Here is an 18,533-nt window from a genome sequence, read left to right on the forward strand (position 1 = left end):
TGGAAACTAAGGAATCCTACGAAACGTGGTTGCATAAGCGTGAGCAGTTAGCATACTCACGAAGTGAAGCACGCTTATTCAAATTTGGGAACAAAGCAGGTAAACTTATGGTAAATCTAGCAAGGGGACCTTTTGCAGTATCAAATATCTCTGGCCTAAAAGATGAGCATGGCAAAGTACAATCGCACCCAAAAAAGATCAATGACATCTTCTATAAATTCTATTCACAATTATATACACAAAACCCAATACAATCAGATATCCCAACTACTGTCCCTTCCCATATCTTGTTACTCTCCCTATCAGCAGAACAGTGTTCGTTCTTAAACGCCCCTATACCACAGACAGAAATAAAAGAAGCTATAGCAAATTTAAAAAATAGCAAGGCCCCAGGACCAGACGGATACACAAACGAATTTTTTAAAACTCTAAAAGACCAAGCAACCCCAATACTGGAAAAACTTTTTAATGGATACATGCAAGAAAATCCCATCCCAATTGAAATGAACACAGCCCACATCAAATTATTACCCAAACCGGGCAAAGACCCCACTGAAGCGAAGGCATATCGGCCGATTTCCCTTCTCAATACAGACTTAAAATTAATAGCGAAAATTATGGCAGACCGCTTAGCCATAGTACTACCCCATTTGATCTCTCCAGTACAATCTGGGTTCGTGAAGGGTAGATCTGCCACTACAAATATACGGAAAATATTGACAATTCTTGATGCCGTTAAAAGCAACCCATCTGCTTATCCCTTTGCAGCACTCCTAACTATAGTCGCGGAAAAGGCGTTTGACTCTTATATATGGAATTTATACACCTCTCCTCTAGCACAAATTTATACTCCTGGCTTTGTCTCCCCAAGGTTTCCACTGCAGAAGGGAACCAGACAGGGATGTCCTTTATCGCCGTTACTTTTTAATATTGCAATAGAACCACTGGTGTATATGCTGGAGGAAAGCAAAGATATAGAAGGAGTCAAGATCAATAATCAAACTATTAAGTCCATGCTTTTTGCAGATGATATCATGTTGGTACTGGCACAACCGCATACAGATTTGCCACAGGTTTTTGCTCTCCTTGAGTCATTTGGGAAACAATCTGGGTTTAGGGTCAATACCACAAAATGTGAATTGCTGGATATCTCTCCTCGGGGTAATTTGCATAATATAGACATTAAAGAAATACCTGTCACCTTGGTAAAGACCTCCATTAAGTATTTGGGAATAAATATAGATAGGGTCCCTGAGAGTATATATAAATTGAACTACCCCCCAATAATACATAAAATCATAAACGAATTACATAAATGGAACAACCTCCCACTTTCATTTTTGGGCCGATGTCATCTGATTAAAATGATTAGTTTCCCAAAGCTTCTCTATCTATTGCAATCTATCCCACTTTTACTTAAACGACAAGATTTGGGAAGGCTAAACACAGCATTCACGGCCTTTATCTGGTCCTGCAAACGTCCACGTATAGCCTTGAAAAAGCTTATGCTACCTAAGACTAGAGGTGGATTGAACTTTCCAGATATACGTGCATATAATATAGCTAGTCTTATGCGACATTCAGTTGACTGGCTACTGAAGACGAGCCATTTCTCAAACTACCAGCTAGAGCATGACCTGATGCACCCTTGGAGCTTAAACGCTCTCCTACACACAGGATTTTCTAGTCTTCCGTCGGGGGCCAAACATTCTACTATGGCAAAGGACACCATTGCTGCCTGGAAAATAACCCGCAAAAACTATCAGCTACCGTTCAAATTATCAAAGCATATAGATTTGTGGGGGCATCCGGAGTTCAAAGAAGGGCAAGATAATAAAATGTTCGAGCTATGGCGTAGTAGGGGAATTATGAAAGTCCACCACCTTCTTCATCATAGAGAACCTAGGTACAAAATGTTTGAAGAGCTTCGTGAAGTATAAGTCCTACCCGCATCACACTTTTTACCATATGCACAAATAAAGGGTTTTCTAAGAGCTAGACTTGGGGATGTCTCAAAAGAGGCAAAAACAAATCCAATTGACATGCTCCTGCATGGATCATCGCAAAGGCATTCTATATCTGATCTATACTACCGATTCAGGGAGGGGTGGGCCGAAACAGATAGTACACCTCTGTTTAAAAAGTGGGAACAGGAACTACAAGACCCAGAACTGGTAGATGGTTGGATCTCTATAAGAAAGGCTATAACCAATGAGAGATGGAGGGAAACTTATTTTAAGATCATACATGGAGCGATTTATGGTTTCAACATACCCCCACACCCCGGGACCCCAACTAGACTGCAGGCGTGCCCTAGTTGCTCACAACCAAAAACAGATTTTCTGCATGGAATCTGGCATTGCCCCCAAATCAAAACACTCTGGACAGAAATTAAATCATTGGTACATGAACTTGCAGGAATTACTGTACCATTGAGCCCACAAGCTTATGTATTTCACTCTCTCCCTAGCCATATAAAAAATGCTAATTTGATACACACTATTCTCATAATAGGCAAGAGGAGCATGTTAGCAAAATGGTTGCAGGCCAGTCCTCCGGGAGCACCAGATATACTGCAGCAACTAAAACACCTTCTAAAAATGGAGAGACTGGAGACGGAAAAACGGGCAGAATCCCAAGCATCAAAATTTTTTAGGAAATGGCGGGTTTTCATAGAAAGATTCATGGACCCGGATGAGATCTTAGAATGCATGCGCCCATTTAGTAACACATCCTGGTATCACACTCAAGCGGATAGATTAGGAAGATTGAAAATAACATAAAGCAATGTTATTAAATCATATAGGAGATGAGAAGACAATATTCTCAGGCAATAAACAGAAATTTTTGTATATTGATACGCCATAGCATATACTAAATTAATAAAAAGGAAAAACAAAGAAACACAAAGCTGTACTCTTAAAATCCACTGTTAAATGTTTGTTGATTTATTTTGTTCTATGTTGACAATTAAAGCTAATGTGCTATATATATAATTGTTAAACATTGCGATGCAATTACTCAACATGTACATGTGTCAAAGATGTTAGTGTGATTTAACTATGCAATTTTATTTCTCTTGTGTCGTAATGTGAGTTGCTATGTTTTGTTTTTGATTATTAAAGAAAAAATTGTAATAAAAAAGAGTTTTGAAAAAAAAAAATCTATAATAAAAATACACCATTTTTATGAGGGTTTCTCCAATTTTAATGTGACTGTTAGGGTATTTTACCAAATGGGCAATGGGGTATTACCAGTAATTAAGGGGACCAAAGGCTGTTCACACAACATGGGCTCCCCCATGTCTGCAGCAAATCTATCGTATGTATGAAAAAACCTGAATAGTCCCAATGTGATTGCCCCTAAGAGGACATTCAAAAGTAACAGATTTAGTGCTGATTGTAACGTGGACCTGCAGCAGAATTCATCACTGCAATTCACAGGGTCAAATCTGCTGCAGATCTGCATCAAAATCTTCATTAATATTGCAGATTTTTATGCCATTTTTTATACAAATCCACACCAAAAACCACTATGTGTGAATTTACCCTGAGGGTAAATTCTGCTTCTAAATTTTCCGTGCTGAATCTGTCTGGAGAAACACAGCAGAAATATGTGGCTACTCTGCCATGAAAATTTAGCCCTGTTAATTAGATAAAAATTAACCATGCGCACAGTATCACTGTAATCATCATGACCCATATAGTCAGCTCCATACTGTCACTCAACAAAATTTACTATGGCAAGACCAACATTACCAATAGTAACACTATATGAGGGCCAAATAATACCACCAAACCATGATTATTTATTACCACTACATAGTGATTAATACCAACATACTGTCACTGAATAAAGACCACTATAAAGATCAAAACTACCAGTAATAACAAATAATACCCCTAGACCATGACTACATAATACTACTATATTGTTACTGAAAACAACACACTAGGCAAAGACTTATATTGCTCAACCTATACTAAACCTACATAGGCACTTTACAGACTGTATAAATGATTACAGTACCATTATATCTAGTGATCACAAGTGACATCTCCTTTGACTGAAGTTGTTCACTTTCCCTTTTTCTTCATCCGGCGCAGACCAACATGATGACTTCTGATCATAACTTGTTTCTGCAGAATTTGACACACAGACATCTTTAACTCTTCAATGGCCTATCTTTGTTTTACAAACTTCCACATATTCTACCCATCCATAGTGCCCCAGATAGTATTAATGCCACCTTAGATGACCCACACAGTAATAGTATCTATTTTTTGTGCACATGCACCCTGTAGGCCCCATATGTTGTGACTTTTCATGACGCACACAAAGTAAAAGTACTAACACTTAATGCTCCCTTTATGCCATTACTCAGTAACAATAACAGCTCAAAATAGGCCCCCACTCAGTACTAATGCTCCACATAGCCGCCAACTCAGTAATAATCCCTTTCACAAGTTCCACTCCGTAATAATGCACCATATAGGCCCCAATCAAAAATGTCCCTTACAGGCAGTGAATAATGCCTCATATAGGCCACAGCCACCCTTCTCAGTAGTAGTGCCCCCCATAGGCCTTAGTCCCCAACTCACCTTCCAAACACTACAATGGAAATAGCCACAGCCAAATAGGCACCTCATTTTCTAGTCTTTGCTGTGCCAAACTGTGGATTCTCATTTTCCCAATAGGTGGACGTACATAAGTGAAATGCCCATTAATCAGTCGCTAAAGGCATATATTGTAGACTAGCTGATATACCCAGCTTCGCCCGAGTTATTTGATACAGGTGTTTACATGTTGTTTGCATGGAAAATTTTATGAAGTTGTGGTTACTTTAGAGGAACCGAGAAATAAAATATGAATACACATAGAGGAGCGTTAGATTCCCCTCAGACTGCATTTACCGATGTCCCTCTGCAGAATGTGCCACCCCTCCCACTCCCCTCACTTTTTACTCTTAAAGGTAACCCCCCTTTTTATTTAAATTTATCCCCAGACTGGAAGTTGCACTCCCTTCTCAGCCTTAAAGGCATGCTACATGCCTTCAGTTCATTCTGCTCAGTAAATGCATACAGAGGTGACTTAGATTCTTTTTTAGTATATACACATAGAGGAGCATTAGATTGTCTTCAGTATATACACGCAGAGGTGAGGTAGAGTCTTCTCAGTATATAAATAATTTCCTTAGGCTTTAAGGTTTCTGAGGAAAAGAACTATCTCATGTACTGCAGATTTTTAACTCTTAGAACTGATTATTAAAGTTGCAACCCCTTTAATTTTCTTATTTAGGATATAAAGAATGGATGTGGCACATTTAATGTTTGTGAGGTTCAGATGTGTGTTATTAGTTACATTGCATAGTGGGTCACTTACTTTTGCACTTAGAATAGAATATTAAGTTGTGACCCCTTTACCTTTCCTATTTAGGACCTAAAGCATACTTGTGCCAAATTTCATTCTTTTACGACACCGGGAAGTTACATAACATAGGAATGCACTTACTTTTGCACTTTGCATTCAATAATCAAGTTGTCACCCCTTTACATTTCCTATTTAGGACCTAAAGAATGCTCCTGCCAAGTTACATGTTTGTATGACATCGGGAAGTTAGAGAATTAGATTAGGTGCATTACAGAGGGATGCCAATACTTTTGCACTTAGCATTGAATGATTGAGTTGTGACCACTTTACTTTTCCTATTTAGGACCTAAAGAATGGTTGTGCCAAATTTCATGTTTGTACGACACCAGGAAGTTAGAGAATTAGATTAGGCACATTACACAGGGGGTGCCAATATTTTTGTAATTAATATTGAATTTTTGAGTTGTGGCATCTTAATTTTTCTATTTAGGATCTATAGAATGCTGATGCCAAATTTCATGTTCGGGAAGTTAGAGAATTAGATTTGTTACATTAAATAGGGGTGCCAATACTTTTGCACCTAACATTGAATCATCGAGTTGTGATCCCTGTACCTTTACTATTTAGGACCTAAAAAATGCTCCTGCCAAATTTCATGTTTGTACAACATCTGGAAGTTAGAGAATTAGTGGCGAGTCAGTCACTCAGTGAGTCAGTCAGTGAGGGCTTTCACCTTTTTATATATATATACTAGCTGATATACCCGACTTCGCCCGAGTTAATTTGGTACTGGTGTTTATCTGGTGTTCACACGGAAAAGCTTATGAAGTCGTCGTTACTTTAGAGATACTGAGGAAAAAAAATATGTTCACCATTTTGCATAGTTCTCTGCGTTACCCAGGAAATACCACGGGGAGGCAACCATGCGACGTTTCCTTTATAAATGACATCAGGAAGTGAGAGAATTAGATTACATACGTAAAAATTGGACACTAATTCTTTTGCGCTTAGAATTGAATAATCGAGTTGGGACCCATTAGCTTTTCCTATTTATGACATAATCAATGCTCGTGCCAAATTTCCTGTTTCTATGACATCGGAAAGTGAAAAAATTACATTCCGCATGTAAAATTTCGACGCCAATTCTTTTGCGCTAGAATTAAATAATCGAGTTGGGACCCATTAGCTTTTCCTATGTATGACATAATCAATGCTCGTGCCAAATTTCCCGTTTCTATGACACCGGAAAGTGAAAAAATTACATTCTGTACGTAAAATTTCGACGCCAATTCTTTTGCGCTAGAATTGAATAATCGAGTTGGGACCTATGAACTTTTCCTATTTATGACATAATCAATGCTCGTGCCAAATTTCACGTTTCTATGACACCAGAAAGTGAAAAAATTACATTCCGCACGTAAAATTTGGACGCTAATTCTTTTGTGCATAAAATTGAATAATGGATTTGGGACCCATTAGCTTTTCCTCTTTATGACATAATCAATGCTTGTGCCAAATTTCACGTTTCTATGACACCGGAAAGTGAAAAAATTACATTCCGCACGTAAAATTTGGACGCTAATTCTTTTGCGCATAAAATTGAATAATGGAGTTGGGACCCATTAGCTTTTCCTATTTATGACATAATCAATGCTCGTGCCAAATTTCCTGTTTCTATGACACCGGAAAGTGAAAAAATTACCTTCCGCACGTAAAATTTTGCCGCCAATTCTTTTGCGCTAGAATTAAATAATCGAGTTGGGACCCATTAGCTTTTCCTATGTATGACATAATCAATGCTCGTGCCAAATTTCCCGTTTCTATGACACCGGAAAGTGAAAAAATTACATTCCGTACGTAAAATTTGGACGCTGATTCTTTTACGCATAGAATTGAATAATTGAGTTGGGACCCATTAGCTTTTCTTATTTATGACATAATCAATGCTCGTGCCAAATTTCCTGTTTCTATGACACCGGAAAGGGAAGAAATTACATTCCGTACGTAAAATTTGGACGCTAATTCTTTTGCGCATAGAATTGAATAATCGAGTTGGGACCTATGAACTTTTCCTATTTATGACATAATCAATGCTCGTGCCAAATTTCCTGTTTCTATGACACCGGAAAGTGAGAAAATTAGATTCCATACGTAAAATTTGGACGCTAATTATTTTGCGCATAGAATTGAATAATCGAGTTGGGACCCATTAGCTTTTCCTATTTATGACATATTCAATGCCCGTGCCAAATTTTAAGTTTCTAAGGCATTGGGAAGTGACAGATTTAGATTATGTACGTAAAATTTCGACGCCAATTCTTTTGCGCTAGAATTAAATAATCGAGTTAGGACCCAATTACTTTTCCTATTTTGGAGATAATCTATGCTCGCGCCAAAATTCATGTTTCTACGATATCGGGAAGTTGGAGAACTTTTGGCGAGTCAGTCAGTCAGTCAGTCAGTCAGTCAGTCAGTGAGTCAGTGAGGGCTTTCAGCTTTATATATATAGATAAAATGTGTTCGTATGTATGTGTATATATACAATGTCTCAGATGGGAAAGCTTATTGTGGCCCTTAGAAGAAGTATAATCTGACAAGGTAACCTTCAAAGCAAGAAAGGTTGTGCACTAGAGATGAGCAAGCACCAAAATGCTTGGGTGCTCGTTACTCGAGCTAAGTTTTTTGTAATGCTTGAGAGCTCGTTTCAAGTAATGAACCCCATTGAAGTCAATGGGAGCCTCGATGGTCTGCCGGCACCCCTGAATTGTTTTTCATGGATGGGCTTTACATATAAGCCCTTCCCTGAAAAATAATAATTCTAGTGTAAAAAATTTTTTTTTAAAAACTTACCTCTACGCCGCTGCCGTGTCCCCCGCGGGATGAAGAACACATCTGCCGCATTTGTCACAGATGTGGCAGGTGCAGCAGCAGGGAATTTTTTTTACTAACGGGGATGAAGGAAACATCTGCCGGATGCGGCAGATGTAACATAGTAACATAGTAACATAGTATGTAAGGCTGAATGAAGACAATGTCCATCTAGTCCAGCCTGTCTATCCTACTGTGTTGATCCAGAGAAAGGCAAAAAAACCCCAAGGCCAGAAGCCAATTAGCCCTTTTGGGGAAAAAATTCCTTCCCGACTCCCTAATGGCAATCAGATTGTTCCCTGGATCAACCCCTAAGAGTTCCTACCTTCCTATATACCCGGATTGACACTTAACCTAAGATTTATATCCTGTAATATCCTTCTCCAGAAAGACATCAAGTCCCCTTTTAAACTCCTCTATGGATTTTGCCATCACCACTTCCTCCGGTAGAGAGTTCCACAGTCTAACTGCTCTTACAGTAAAGAATCCCCTTCTATGTTGGTGATGAAACCTACTTTCCTCTAATCGTAGCGGATGTCCTCTTGTTACCGTCATGGTCCTGGGTGTAAACAGATCACGGGAGAGATCCTTGTATTGTCCCCTCATGTACTTATACATGGTTATTTGGTCGCCTCTTAACCTTCTTTTTTCTAGAGTAAATAGTCCCAATTTGGATAGCCTCTCTGGGTATTCCAGTCCTGTCATTCCATTTATTAGTTTAGTTGCCCTTCTTTGAACCCCCTCAAGCACTGTGACATCTTTCCTGAGCACCGGTGACCAGAATTGTACGCAGTATTCCATGTGAGGCCTGACAAGTGCCTTATATAATGGAAGGATAATGTTCTCGTCCTTCGCCCCTATACCTCTTTTAATGCACCCCAAGACTTTATTTGCCTTTGCAGCAGCTGACTGGCATTGGTTACTCCAGTTTAGTCTATTATCCACCAATACCCCCAGATCCTTTTCCATATCACTTTTCCCCAGCGGTACCCCATTAAGTGAATATTTTTGACATCCGTTTCTCCTGCCCATGTGCATAGTCTTACATTTTTCAACATTGAACTTCATTTGCCATTTTCCTGCCCAAGCCCCCAGCTTATCCAGGTCCGTTTGTAGCCGCACATTGTCCTCCGTTCCATTAATTATATTGTATAATTTTGTGTCATCTGCAAATATTGATATTTTGCTGTGCAGCCCCTCTATCAGGTCATTGATAAATATGTTGAACAGAGTGGGGCCTAATACTGAACCCTGTGGCACCCCGCTAGCGACTGTGGTCCAATCAGAGTACGAACCATTTATTACCACCCTCTGCTTTCTATCATTGAGCCAATTTTTTACCCACTTACACACGTTTTCGCCCAGTCCGAGCTGCCTCATTTTGTATATTAGCCTATTATGTGGCACGGTTTCAAAGGCTTTAGAGAAGTCCAGATATACAAGATCAATAGATTCTCCCTGGTCCAGCTTAGAGCTTACTTCATCGTAGAAACTGATCAGATTTGTCTGACATGAGCGACCCTTCATGAATCCATGCTGGTGAGGAATTATTCCCTTATTCTCCTTAAGGTACTCATCGATGGCGTCTCTCAGAATCCCCTCGAAAATTTTTCCCGTTACTGAAGTGAGACTTACTGGCCTGTAGTTACCAGGCTCACTTTTGCTCCCTTTTTTGTAAATTGGAACCACGTTGGCAATGCGCCAATCCAATGGTACTACACCGGTCTTGATAGTGTCCAGAAATATTAGGTATAGCGGCCTAGCTATCTCGTCACTTAGTTCCCTTAGTATCCTTGGGTGTAATCCATCTGGGCCCGGCGATTTATCAATTTTAGTTTTCTTTAGACGCTTCCGCACCTCCTCCTGCGTTAGGTATGAGATATTTTGTGAGGGGTTCGTTTTATTCCCCTGCATCTCGTGTGGCATTTCCTTTTCGTTTGTGAATACACTTGAGAAGAAACTGTTTAGTAGATTTGCTTTCCCTTCGTCATCATCAATGATTTCTCCTGCATTGTTTTTTAAAGGGCCAGCGCTTTCCCTGCAAATCCTTTTGCTGTTGATATAGTTGAAAAATAGCTTCGGGTTGTTTTTGCTCTCTTTGGCGATCCGTCTTTCTGCTTCCTTGGCAGTTTTGATCGTATCTTTGCATATTTTGTTTTTTTCCCTGTATGATTTTAGCGCTTCTTCGCTGCCTTCTTGCTTTAGTAGTTTGAACGCTTTCTTTTTTCGTTTATTGCCCCTCTTACCGTCTTGTCGAGCCACATTGGTTTCCTTTTAGTTGAGTTTCTTTTATTTTTAAAGGGAATGAACTGCTCACATGAGGTGATTAGGATCCTTTTAAACTTTTCCCATTTGTCCTCTGTACCGTTATTTTTGAGGATGTTGTCCCAATTAATGTTACCGATAGTAGTTCTAAGCTCATCAAATTTTGCTTTACTAAAGTTTAGTTTCTTTGTCGCTCCTTGATAAGGCTTCCTATTGATTGACAGCTGGAAGTTGATTATATTGTGGTCGCTGTTCCCCAAGTGCCCCTCAACCTGCACCCCCTTTATACGTTCCGGTTTGTTAGTTAGTACTAGGTCCAGAATGGCCCTCCCTCTTGTTGGTTCCTGCACAAGTTGGTTCAGGTAATTGTCTTTAATTACTCTCAAGAACTTATCACCCCTGTGTGATTTGCAGGTTTCCTTCTCCCATGTTATATCTGGATAATTAAAGTCCCCCATGATAATTACTTTGTTGCGCTTTGACACCTCTTCTATCTGCCTTAGTAGTAAGTTTTCAGTTTCTTCTGTTGCTTTTGGTGGTCTATAGAAGACCCCTATCAAGATTTTGTTATTTTTTCCTCCCTGTATTTCTACCCACAGAGATTCCACCTGTTCGTCTCCTACCCCTATATCCTCCCGTAGCCTCGGCTTCAAGTTCGATTTGACGTACAGACATACCCCTCCCCCTTTCTGGTTCCTTCGGTCTCTTCTGAGGAGATTGTACCCCTGCAAATTCACCGCCCAATCGCACTTATCATCAAGCCATGTTTCCGTAATTCCGACTATATCATAGTTTTCATCAGTCATTCTCGCTTCAAGCTCACCCACTTTACCAATCAGACTTCTTGCATTCGTGGTCATACAATTTATATCATTTTTTTTGTTTTTTAAATTCGTTTTGTTGCTATTCGTACTTATGGCTGATCTGTCAGTTCTAACTGTACTAACCCCACCCCCTGCTCGACCCCCATTCCCTTTGCTTGGACCCAGATCGCTAGTTACACTGGCTACCCCACTATTTCTCATTTTACCCTCCCCCCCAGTCCCTAGTTTAAACACTCCTCCAGCGTTCTAGCCATCTTATCCCCCAGCACAGCTGCACCCTCTCCATTAAGATGCAGCCCGTCCCTACGGTAGAGCCTGTAGCCGACAGCAAAGTCAGCCCAGTTCTCCAGGAACCCAAATCCCTCCTTCTTACACCAACTCCGAAGCCACTTGTTTACCTCCCTAAGATCCTGCTGCCTTTCTAGCGTGGCTTTAGGTACAGGTAGTATTTCCGAGAAAACTACCCTGGAGGTCCTCGCCCTGAGCTTGGACCCTAGGTCCCTGAAATCATTTTTGAGGGCCCTCCATTGACCTCTAACTTGTTCATTGGTGCCAATGTGCACCATGACCGCTGGATCCTCACCAGCCCCTCCCAGTAATCTGTCAATCCGATCCGCGATGTGTCAAACTCGAGCGCCAGGAAGACAACACACCATTCGACGATCCCGGTCTTTATGGCAGATTGCCCTCTCTGTCCCCCTAATAATTGAGTCCCCCACCACTAGAACCTGTCTAGCCTGCCCTGCACTCCCCGTCCCCGTCTCACTGGAGCAGTCATCCCCCTGGCGTTCAGAGGGCATGTCGTGCTGCAGCGGTGCTGGCTCTGTAATGGCATCGCCCTCATCTGCCAACGTTGCAGACATGTTGGGTTGTGCCAGTTCAGGACCAGCCTCCCTGGATCTATTCCCTCTACGCCTCCTTCTATCTGACACCCAGCTGACTGCCTGCTCCCCCTGCACTTCCGTACTACCGTCTGCCCCCACCTCTACCCCAGCGAGTGTCTGCTCAGTGAGCACCAAACTCCTTTCCATGATGTCAATGGCTCTCAGTGTTGCCAGTTGCTGATTTAGATCCAGAATTTGGGCTTCTAAATGTGCGACGTGCACGCATCTTGCGCAACAGTATGCACCCTCGATCGGCTGTTGCAACCGCTGACCCGCTGCTGCAACCGCTGACCCGCTGCTGCAACCGCTGACCCGCTGCTGCGACCGCTGACCCCCTGCTGCGACCGCTGACCCGCTGCTGCGACCCCTCACCCGCTGCTGTGACCCCTCACCCGCTGCTGCCTCTGTGCAACCCCTCACACGCTGCTGCCTCTGTGCAACCCCTCACACGCTGCTGCCTCTGTGCAACCCCTCACACGCTGCTGCCTCTGTGCAACCACTTACACGCTGCTGCCTCTGTGCAACCACTCACACGCTGCCGCTCGCGCGCCCCCTCTTACCCGCTGATACTTATGCGCAACCGGTCACAATTTTTTTTAATTTATTTTTTTTCCTCCTCACAAACACTTAGACCCCCAGACACACACACACACAGAAGACACAACTAACCAGATACACAGAAAACACACACTTAGCTCACAAACACACACAGAAGATACTTATCAGCTCCTCCACTCCTCCGCTCCTCCTGGTGACGTCACCCGCTGTCCCGGCGGCCGCTCACTCTGCACTCCTGTCTCAGCTGCTCCGTTCTGGTCCCCTCTGCTACTGCTGGCGCTGGACTCTTGGTGGCCTCTTGGCGCCGGCTACTGCGCTCCGGTCTCTCCTTGCTTCCCCCGCACCTGCTTCGGCGCCGGTATCAGCTGCTGAGCTGCTCCGCTGTCCCCTTCAGCCCCTCGCTCATGCCTCCGTCTCGTGCCGCTGCTCCTGGCGTCTGACGTCACTTCCGGTCAGTAGGAGTGGATGATGAAGTCACATACTGAAAATCAAGATCAAGCGAGGTTTTGCCCTTCTGCTCCACGGGAGGTTTCTGTCCTCCCTAATGTGTTAGGGATGTGTTCTGCATCCCCACGGGGGTCACGGCAGTGGCGGAGAGGAGAGGTAAGTTTTTTTTTTGTTTTTTTTACACTAAAATTATTGTTTTACAGGGAAGGGCTTATATGTAAAGCCCTTCCATGAAAAACAATTCAGGGGTGTCGGCAGACCATCGTCTGCAATGGAGCGGCCGGCGGCAGCTGCGGCTCCATTGAAAACAATTTAGTGTTTGTCCTGTCCATCTGAACTATTTAACAAGACTGTAGTCATTTTACACTGTCTATTTTTTGCTAAAGTGTATGCAAAATACTATTTTGCATACACTTTAGCAAAAAATAAACATGTGGGCAGGAGAGGGTGAAATTTTCTTGGGCACCCGAGCATTGCGTGGTACTCACTCGAGTAATGAGTACTTTCGAGTACTTTCAAGCTCGGACGAACATGCTCACTCATCTCTATTATGCACCTCTCATGCATCCCACAGTATTTTAATTTTAACCACACAAACTGAAAGCGGGTTATTACATTTGCTAATTTGTTTTTAAATTTAAAGTATTTTGTAATGTAAACTAGACTCCAAAGTAGTCATATTAGTACAAGATATAGCCAGGTTTCATATAATCTTTTGTTTCTTTACAGATGTTTATATTGATGAAGATGAACACAATTTGACCAACCTTTCATCAAATGGCACATGCAGTTACATAGGATTTGTCAGTGTAACTAACCCCTATCTCTGGGATTTGTGGATTAAGAATGAAACATTGTTTCAGGAACGGGTATGTCAGATACAAAACTAAATGCATTTAACAAATGTAATCATCGCAATATAGCAGGCATCAATAATCTGAGGCGTAAAGTTCCAGAGATGTGAATCTAGAACAGCCTTTCACAGGGTGATACTTGAGCTGCAAGTCTCTACAGAAATGGGAGTGGTCTTTTTGAAGGCATTATTAGTAATCTATCGTGTGTTGTAGACATTTTTACTATGTGAAACTACAGCTCCAAGTATAACCTGAACAATGGTAAAGATTGTGAAGCAATTTTAAGCAATAGGAAAATCCCTTTAAAGAGTACCTGCACTTTCACTTCAGAGCGCTTCTGCTGCATGGGCCATTATCGGCTCCGTCTGGCAGCTGAAGATGGTCCCATATGGTGCTCTCTGGGAATATATACAGCATCTTTAGCTGCTGGAAGAAGCTGAAAAAACGGCCGACGGAGCTGGAGTGCTCTGAAGTGAAAGTACAAGTCCTCTTTCTTTTTTTTAGCAAAAATTGTTATTACATTTTGAGATTTATAATAAAGAGGTATATGCTAAGTACAACATAATGTGTAATCAAACAGTATAGGAAATTAGTAAAATGAAAATTCCATAAGTGTCCTGTCTTGAGGGGTTGGTTAGTGTCTGGAGAATGAGTACAAGGCTATGTGGTTGTGTTTTTAAATGGCAACTTATACAGTGTTTAGGGGACCACTATTTTGGGAAGGAAAGGCATAGTTTATCTATGCAGTCCAAATTTTCTAAAAACCTTTGTGTCTATCTTCGACTATTGATGTCAATTTTTTATTAAATACTAGAGATGAGCGAACGTGTTCTTCCGAGCTTGATATTCGTGCGAATATTAGGGTGTTCGGGATGTTCGTTATTCGTAACGAACACCATGCGGTGTTCTGGTTATTTTCACTTCCTTCCCTGAGACGTTAGCGCGCTTTTCTGGCCAATTGAAAGACAGGGAAGGCATTACAACTTCCCCCTGTGACGTTCAAGCCCTATACCACCCCCCTGCTGTGAGTGGCTGGGAAGATCAGGTGTCACCCGAACATAAAAGTCGGCCCCTCCCGCGGTTCGCCTCAGATGCCGTGTGAGTTAGATGAGGGACAGTGCTGTTTGTACCGGAGCTGCTGTAGGGAAAGAATTGGTAGTTAGTGTAGGCTTCAAGACCCCCCAAAGGTCCTTATTAGGGCCACTGATAGCTGTGTGTTGGCTGCTGTTAGCAGTGGCAATTTTTTTTTCCTCAAAATCGCCTCTGCAGACCGTTGCACCTGGCATTAGGGACAGAAGTGCTGCATAGGCAGGGAGAGTGTTAGGAGTGAGTGTAGCCTTCAAGAACCTCAACGGTCCTTTCTAGGGCCATATTTATCCGTGTGCAGTACTGTCCAGGCTGCTGTTAGCTGTGCTGCATTTTTTTTTGCTTCTCAAAATCGCTTCTGCAGAGCATTGCACCCTCCATTGATACTGCAGGGAAAGAATTGTATAGGCAGGGCCACAACACAGTTATTATTCATAGAATATACGCAGTGCTGCCTTTTGCTTGTAAAACAAGTGAAAATAATTCTATTTGTCCGGCCTCTGTCCGTCCTAAGGGCGGTGGACACGTGTCGGCTGCGTGTGACACCTTTAAAAATCATACGCACCCAGCTACGTTTTACTCCTGGCTTCGCCATTTGCTTTCCTTAATTGGGAAAAAAAATACCTGCTCTGCCACAGTTAATAACTCTGCTACCCTCACGTTCTGTGACACATTAGCAGGCACACAGCACAGTTATTAAACTTCTCATGTTCATAGAATATACGCAGTGCTGCCTTTTGGTGCCAAAAAACGGAAAATAATTCTATTTGTCCGGCCTCTGTCCGTCCTAAGGGCGGTGGACACGTGTCGGCTGCGTGTGACACCTTTAAAAATCATACGCACCCAGCTACGTTTTACTCCTGGCTTCGCCATTTGCTTTCCTTAATTGGGAAAAAAAATACCTGCTCTGCCACAGTTAATAACTCTGCTACCCTCACGTTCTGTGACACATTAGCAGGGACACAGCACAGTTATTAAACTTCTCATGTTCATAGAATATACGCAGTGCTGCCTTTTGGTGCCAAAAAACGGAAAATAATTCTATTTGTCCGGCCTCTGTCCGTCCTAAGGGCGGTGGACACGTGTCGGCTGCGTGTGACACCTTTAAAAATCATACGCACCCAGCTACGTTTTACTCCTGGCTTCGCCATTTGCTTTCCTTAATTGGGAAAAAAAATACCTGCTCTGCCACAGTTAATAACTCTGCTACCCTCACGTTCTGTGACACATTAGCAGGGACACAGCACAGTTATTAAACTTAGATTATTCATTCACTAGAGGCAGTGGGGCCTTTCGTTTTCAAAAAAGGGAAAAAATTATATTTGGCCTGCAGTCTTGCGCCAATTTATTTCCTGCCTGTGAAATCAAATCACTGGTAATACAGCATGCTGAGGGGTAGGGGTAGGCCTAGAGGACGTGGACGCGGCCGAGGACGCGGAGGGCCAAGTCAGGGTGTGGGCACAGGCCAAGCTCCTGATCCAGGTGTGTCGCAGCCGACTGCTGCGCGATTAGGAGAGAGGCACGTTTCTGGCGTCCCCACATTCATCGCCCAATTAATGGGTCCACGCGGGAGACGGTTATTAGAAAATGAGCAGTGTGAGCAGGTCCTGTCCTGGATGGCAGAAAGTGCTTCGAGCAACCTATCGTCTACCCGCAGTTCTGCGCCGTCCACTGCTGCCAATCCGAATCCTCTGTCTGCTGCTCCTCCTTCCTCCCAGCCTCCTCACTCCACTACAATAACACCTGCTCAGGAGCGGGAGCACTCCCAGGAACTGTTCTCGGGCCCCTGCTTAGATTGGGCAGCAGCGGTTCCTCTCCCACCAGAGGAGTTTATCGTCACTGATGCCCAACCATTCGAAAGTTCCCGGGGTCCGGGGGAAGAGGCTGGGGACTTCCGCCAACTGTCTCAACAACTTTCTGTGGGTGAGGAGGACGATGACGATCAGACACAGTTGTCTTGCAGTGAGGTAGTAGTAAGGGCAGTAAGTCCGAGGGAGCAGCGCACAGAGGATTCGGAGGAAGAGCAGCAGGACGATGAGGTGACTGACCCCACCTGGTGTGCAACGCTTACTCAGGAGGACAGGTCTTCAGAGGGGGAGTCAAGGGCATCAGCAGGGCAGGTTGCAAGAGGCAGTGCGGTGGCCAGGGGTAGAGGCAGGGCCAGACCGAATAATCCACCAACTGTTTCCCAAAGGGCCCCCTCGCGCCATGCCACCCTGCAGAGGCCGAGGTGCTCTAAGGTCTGGCAGTTTTTCACAGAGACGCCTGACGACCGACGAACAGTGGTGTGCAACCTTTGTCGCGCAAAGCTCAGCCGGGGAGCCAACACCAACAACCTCACCACCACCACCATGCGCAGACATATGATGGCCAAGCACCCCGCAAGGTGGGACGAAGGCCGTTCAGCGCCTCCGGTTTGCACCCCTGCCTCTCCCCCTGTGCCCCAACCTGCCACTGAGATGCAACCCCCCTCTCAGGACACAGGCACTACCGTCTCCTGGCCTGCACCCACACCCTCACCTCCGCTGTCTTCGGCCCCATCCAGCAGTGTAGCTCAGCGCACCGTCCAGCCGTCGCTTGCGCAACTGTTGGAGCGCAAGCGCAAGTACGCCGCCACGCACCCGCACGCTCAAACGTTAACCGTCCGCATAGCAAAATTCATCAGCCTTGAGATGCTGCCGTATAGGGTTGTGGAAACGGAGTCCTTCAAAAGTATCATGGAGGCGGCGGCCCCGCGCTACTCAGTTCCCAGTCGCCACTACTTTTCCCGATGTGCCGTCCCAGCCCTGCACGACCACGTCTCCCGCAACATTGTACGCGCCCTCACCAATGCGGTTACTGCCACGGTCCACTTAACTACGGACACGTGGACAAGCACAGGCGGGCAGGGCCACTACATCTCCCTGACGGCACATTGGGTGAATTTAGTGGAGGCTGGGACAGAGTCAGAGCCCGGGACCGCTCACGTCCTACCCACCCCCAGAATTGCGGGCCCCAGCTCTGTGGTGGTATCTGCGGAGGTGTATGCTTCCTCCACTAAAGCACCCTCCTCCTCCTCCTCCTCCTCTGTCTCGCAATCAAGATGTGTTAGCAGCAGCATGTCGCCAGCAGTCGGTGTCGCGCGGTGTGGCAGCACAGCGGTGGGCAAGCGTCAGCAGGCCGTGCTGAAACTACTCAGCTTAGGCGATAAGAGGCACACGGCCCACGAACTGCTGCAGGGTCTGACAGAGCAGACCGACCGCTGGCTTGCGCCGCTGAGCCTCCAACCGGGCATGGTCGTGTGTGACAACGGCCGTAACCTGGTGGCGGCTCTGCAGCTCGGCAGCCTCACGCACGTGCCATGCCTGGCCCACGTCTTTAATTTGGTGGTTCAGCGC

At 44.0% G+C, this 18,533-nt stretch overlaps 1 protein-coding gene across 4 annotated transcripts in view; it reads left to right on the forward strand.

Annotated features, from left to right (window-relative positions):
- Nucleotides 1–18,533, forward strand: part of C1H3orf52 (chromosome 1 C3orf52 homolog) — a 167,256-nt gene that overhangs the window by 115,903 nt on the left and 32,820 nt on the right. For all 4 annotated transcript variants that reach the window (XM_066609162.1, XM_066609151.1, XM_066609133.1 and 1 more), the window contains one exon: nt 13,946–14,085. In XM_066609162.1, coding sequence (XP_066465259.1) covers nt 13,946–14,085 — 140 coding nt within the window. The remainder of the gene's footprint in view (nt 1–13,945; nt 14,086–18,533) is intronic.

This window comes from Eleutherodactylus coqui, chromosome 1, assembly GCF_035609145.1.
Source record: "Eleutherodactylus coqui strain aEleCoq1 chromosome 1, aEleCoq1.hap1, whole genome shotgun sequence".
In the NCBI taxonomy this organism is placed as follows: Eukaryota; Metazoa; Chordata; class Amphibia; order Anura; family Eleutherodactylidae; genus Eleutherodactylus; species Eleutherodactylus coqui.